Source organism: Salmo trutta, chromosome 35, assembly GCF_901001165.1.
Source record: "Salmo trutta chromosome 35, fSalTru1.1, whole genome shotgun sequence".
Lineage (NCBI taxonomy): Eukaryota > Metazoa > Chordata > Actinopteri > Salmoniformes > Salmonidae > Salmo > Salmo trutta.
Window position 1 is genome coordinate 33,635,252 of NC_042991.1, and position 6,057 is coordinate 33,641,308.

General features: G+C 41.3%; 1 protein-coding gene across 2 annotated transcripts in view; it reads left to right on the forward strand.

Annotated features, from left to right (window-relative positions):
- Nucleotides 1-5,582, forward strand: part of ccdc85cb (coiled-coil domain containing 85C, b) — a 95,373-nt gene extending 89,791 nt beyond the window's left edge. For both annotated transcript variants that reach the window (XM_029734323.1, XM_029734324.1), the window contains exons 5-6: nucleotides 126-227; nucleotides 2,829-5,582. In XM_029734323.1, coding sequence (XP_029590183.1) covers nucleotides 126-227; nucleotides 2,829-2,918 — 192 coding nt within the window. In that variant the 3' untranslated portion in view covers nucleotides 2,919-5,582. The remainder of the gene's footprint in view (nucleotides 1-125; nucleotides 228-2,828) is intronic.
- The last annotated feature ends 475 nt before the right edge of the window (nucleotides 5,583-6,057 follow it).

Consider the following 6,057-nt stretch of genomic DNA (forward strand, 5'->3'; position numbering starts at 1 on the left):
CAATGTCACAGCTAAAACACCAACATCAGATCACGCTGGAACAGTTCTGACACAGCTGGTTTAAACAGTGAATCACTTTTATTCACTAACTTGGTTTTATGATCATATATGCCTGATTGTACCAGGTGTTGGAGGTCCACGAGAACCTGGATAAGAAGCAGGGGCCAGAGGACTACGAGGAGGATCTGAGTGAGAAGGAAAAAGCCATCGTTAGAGAGATGTGTAACGTAAGTTGTTGTATAACCCTGAATGCTGATTATACCACGGGTATGACAAAACATGTATTTTTACTGCTCTAACTACGTTGGTAACTAGTTTATAATATCAATAAGGCACCTCAGGGACTTGTGGTATATGGCCAATATACCACGGCTAAGGGCTGTGTCCAGGCACTCTGCGTTGTGTCGTGCAGAAGAACAGCCCATAGCCGTGGTATATTAGCCATATACCACGCCCCCTCTGGCCTTGTTGCTTAAGTACTTTACCAGTTAAAAGTTTGGACACACCTACTCATTCAAGGGTTTTTCTTACATTTTTTACTATTTTCTACACTGTAGAATAATAGTGAAGACATCAAATCTATAACACATATGGAATCATGTGTAGTTGCTCTTTAATTAAATTGCACACCTAGCAAGAGACAATTTGGCTTGCGGTGTTTCTGTAATGTCCAATGTAGGCCTACAGTATGTGATGGCAAAGTTTTCAAAATAAACTTCCTCCCGATTGACACCACTCATCATGATATCATTCTGCCTACTTTGCAGTCAACATTTAATGGGGAAGGTTTTAGAAACAGAACACGATGACTGAATTGCACATTGCAAAGATTCAACCAAGATTTTTTACCTTTTGCAATACCTGTTTTGCATACCCATTTTTGCCTTAGTTAGCATTTACTGGTAGATATAAGTTGAAACATCTTTCCTACCTACCCTACCGGCTACCGATGTCGTTATTCTGCGAGCTGCATCATGCGACAACCAGCTGAGAGCTGCACGCTCTTGCTGCCTGATATTCCTCTGAAACTAGGCTATATTTCACCTGCTTTGTGTTTGTGTAGGCTACTTTGTGGATGATTTCTCTATTGTACTACATAATTGATACAGAGTATACCTCCACTACATTCATAAGCATCAAGTATACGCAATGCCCACTGCATACAGCCTCCACTACACCACTGGTTGCTCCTCTGTGTCTGTGTCCCATCGTGGAGCGGTGTTCTAGTTGGAATATTTTATATGAGGCTCTCGCAGCCCAACTGTCAGAGCAATTCATCTCTCTGTGTAGCCAGGAAAAGAGCAGAGCATCCCCTCCTCTCCTCGACACACAGAGGGACACACAGAGGGACACACAGAGGGACACACAGAGGGACACACAGAGGGACACACAGAGGGACACACACACTCACACAGAGAGAGAGAGACTCACACAGAGAGACAGCTAGGCTATCGGCCCCTACATAGGTATGTTGCCAACCTGATCTCATAGTTTCACTTCGGAATTTCCCGTATTATGGATGAAAGTAGATTTGTTGAAAGCATTAATTACGCATGGTTACAGGGTTAATTCCGCGTGGTTACAGAGTTAATTCTGTGTGGTTACAGGGTTAATTCTGTGTGGTTACAGGGTTAATTCCGCGTGGTTACAGGGTTAATTCCGCGTGGTTACAGGGTTAATTCCGCGTGGTTACAGGGTTAATGCCGCGTGGTTACAGGGTTAATTCCGCGTGGTTACAGGGTTAATTCTGTGTGGTTACAGGGTTAATTCCGCGTGGTTACAGGGTTAATTCCGCGTGGTTACAGGGTTAATTCCGCGTGGTTACAGGGTTAATTCCGCGTGGTTACAGGGTTAATTCCGCGTGGTTACAGGGTTAATTCTGTGTGGTTACAGGGTTAATTCCGCGTGGTTACAGGGTTAATTCCGCGTGGTTACAGGGTTAATTCCGCGTGGTTACAGGGTTAATTCTGTGTGGTTACAGGGTTAAGGTAAGGGCTGTGGGTTGGGGATAATATGAAACAAAATAATTCAAAACAATGTGCTGTTTCCATCAAACATTATTAAGTCCTCTCCCTGCTTGCTAGAGCATTGTGAACTGCAGTGGCACGGTGGTCTAAGCAGCGCGCTCTGGCTCCAAGCCTTATGAGTTTCACCCAGTGCTGTGCCATGTTTTTTGGGGGGGAGGGGAGGGGGGTGAATGCTGAGGAAGGCATATATCCACGTCCTCAGGGCCTATTCAAAAGTTTCTAGTGACCAGACTGATGTGTCAGGATAGGAATCTGGGGAGCTTCATAACACCGGCTCTGTATTATCTATGGGGCCCTGGGTCCTGTATTGTCTATGGGGCCCTGTGTCCTGTATTATCTATGGGGCCCTGGGTCCTGTATTGTCTATGGGGCCCTGGGTCCTGTATTGTCTATGGGGCCCTGGGTCCTGTATTGTCTATGGGGCCCTGGGTCCTGTATTGTATATTGGGTCCTGTATTGTCTATGGGGCCCTGGGTCCTGTATTGTCTATGGGGCCCTGGGATCTCACACACAGAGAGACTCCTCCAGGGATTCAGTTAGTGAAAGACCAAGTGAGGACAGAGACTCCACCAGGGGTTCAGTTAGTGAAAGACCAAGTGAGGACAGAGATGCTTTTCCTGCACATAGTGTTTGGGGGCATCAACGTCAAAATGATTGAATTTCAGCTTCTGTGTATAAAAAAAAGGGTGCATAACATAACTTATTTGTTTGTTTTCTTTTTATGTGGGTGCGTGCATACGTGTGTGTGCATACGTGTGTGTGCATACGTGTGTGTGCATACGTGTGTGTGTGTGTGAGCAGGTGGTGTGGAGAAAGCTGGGCGACGTGGCAGGATCTAAGCCGTCTATCAGACAGCATCTCTCTGGTAACCAGTTCAAAGGCCCCATGTAGTCCACAGCAACCAGAGAGGGAGAAAAAGGGAGCGAGACCTTCCTACATACTATCCATTCCTACTGCCTACACTACCCATAACACCATTCTCCTGGGATATGTGACTGGACATTATGCGACCCAGGAAAACCACAAAATGGACCTCTCCATCTCTCCCTCGCCACTAGTCAACTCCCCATACACACACATTTCGTTTGAACTTCCAGTGTTGTTAACTGGCAGCTAGTTTCACTGATTTGCAACTTTCCTTGTATTACAGATTTTAGGTTTATAGTTAGACAGGCTTACACAGTGCTGAAGACTATTACAGAACAAACTCATGTTATGTTTTATGCTAAAAAATAAAAACTCAGATGAGAGCTATAGGAGCTCTAGGATGTTAAAGTAACGCTGTGATAATGTCAGATATGGTTACGTTTTAGGTTACAAGTGTCTCGTATGGACAGATCTAGGATCACCTTCACCCACCTTCAATCCTGATCTTGAGCATTTAGAGGTAACGTACAGAACTGACTGTGGATCAGTGTCTAGGAGCAATGTCACCCCACTCCTTCATAGTACTTCCCAATAAAAAACCCAGCTAGCTCCTCTGTTAGTTGTGCTTTGCCTTTATCTGGTTGATTAGCATAATTAGCATTAGCTAACGCTATCCTTAGCGTAATTAGCCTTAGATAATGCTAGCTTTAGCAAAATTAGCATTAGCTAACGCTAGCCTTAGTGTAATTAGCCTTAGCTAATGCTAGCTTTAGCAAAATTAGCATTAGCTAATGCTTGCCTTAGCAGAATTAGCATTAGCATACAAAGTGTTAATTTGTGATACCCATTGTGATATGATACATAGCACCCTATGCTCATAAGAGAAGTCTATTATTAATACAGTACTATTATAGAGATGACTTTTAAAACTAGTGTAAAATATGTAAACAAAAAAAAACATAGCACTGCTTTGTTGATGTTATTGTTTATTTGTAGCTTTTTGTTTTTTATTATTATTCTAGCGTGGCCATGTGTTAGAAACGGACTGTTTTGTGGGTTTTATGTTTTACAAAAGCACACAAGTGAACAGGGTTCTTTCGATGGTAACCACTCATCTTTTTACTGTAGTTCGTTGAAACAAATTATTACTTTATCTCCTCTGTAAACGTATCAAGGCCAATTTAAATCTAAACCGTCTCAGTCAAGAGTCAATGTTTTTTTTGTTTTTTTACTAAAATGTACAAGGTTGTGTCTGCTCTAAGACAATCATGTTTCTCAGGTTGGGAAATAACGAGAACTTTGCCCCGACCCTGTGACTCTTCTGTGACTTCTGTGGATATAGTGGTGATTCTTTGTTGACGTTGGTCAGGCTGCCTGTGTGTAGTGTAGTTCTCTGTAACAGACTGTTGACACCTGGTTACGACAGGGTTGGAGACTGCTGAACACATTTTATGCATTCATTTTATATTAAATAATATGTTTCATAAATCTCCATGACAGAATGTTTCAGAAATGTTCTCTGAAACTTGAAGGCTTTTTATGCTACTGTCATAAAGGGAAGATCAGACTAATTTGGCTATTTTTGGTCATCAATAACTATTGCATTAATCAAACCACTGTACAACACAGCATTTTAATTGAAAGCTAAGAAAGTTAATGGAATGGTTTTCATTTAAATTTGCATAATATGATGTGTTTTTTAGCCGTGGTGAATAAAGCAGATGAGTTTCAGCAGTGCATGTTTTGTAGAAAATGATTTCTGTTGGAATGTGAGAAAGAGCAAGTCTTCCCTTAGATGTTTTTGGATACAGCTACATTTTAACGAGTTATAATGATGTCAGATGAAGTAATAAGTGCTGTTATGATCAAACTGTTCAAGGCTATTTATTGCCAGATGTTTCGATAAAAAATGGGGAGAGCTATCCAATAATAGGGCTGTCATGTGATTGGCCAGTTTAAGATTTTGACCTATCAGGAGATTTTGATTGCTATACAGGTCTTTTGATTGGGCAATTGGTAATGATTGACAGCTCAAGCTCTCCTGGTTCTAGTATTAGTTTTTCCAAATTAGAACATTGAGGCTTCTGACCGTACATTCTTACGATTCGTCCTCGTCGGGCTCTCTCTAATAGGGTCTACTACAACAACAAAAAAATAACTAAAGTATGGATTTTCAAAAAGTGTCTTTTTTTTCTAGGAACAACTGATTTGAAGCTATGATGACTTGTAATGTTTTTCAGTCTGGCATTTTGATTTGAGATGTGCCACATTTTTCTCTGCATGGGATTTTGAGTTGGAACCTGTGTTTTGAACTTTGTTGTATTTCTAATTCTGTATATATGTGCTAAACTAGAAGTCATGATGATCCTAGAACCTAGTCTGCATCTCAAAATAGCAATATATTCCCTAGTGCACTACTTTTGACCACTGCCTTGTGCTGACCCTGGTCATATGTAGTGTGCTATATAGGGAATAGGTTGTTATTTCGGACACAGGCCTACAGTGTTTAATGCAAACTATTCCTATAGCAACTAGCATGAATGTAAATGTTTTTTTTTCCCCCCCATGAATTTCACTGAGATCAGATGTATGTGTAGGTGATAGTTAACAAAAAAAATAGTAATTGAACTAGATCACTTTTAGATGATTTTTTTGAGAAAAAAAAATAAACAATTACTTTCTTTGTAATTCTGTGTCTTCTCTGAATTCATGTGTGAGGAAATGCTGACTTGAGCTGAACTGATAAACACATACAGTATGATACAAACCCTTCCATACTGAAGTGACAGGAATTCAGAACTTGAGCAAACCTGCCCTCTACTGGTTTATATAGTGAATGTTCAATGTACTGTATTTTATTTCTGAGAAACTTAACATTTCAAATTGGATCAATGGAATGGGACTGACAGTATTGGGGAAAACCTTCAAAGTGGACACAGATACAGCGGGTACAGGTTAAACCCACTGGTCAGGGAATGTGTGGGTGTAGTTTGGGGAGGGGTGGGGGTCACAAACAGACAAAACAGTTAAGCTGATTGTTCCTAAGGTCAGAACCTGAGAAGCAGACGGTCTGAACTTCACCTGGGGTGTACTCATTAGTCCAAAACTTTTTGCAACGGAAACAAGTTTCTATTGGATATATTCAGGTAGGTCCCTCCCCCGT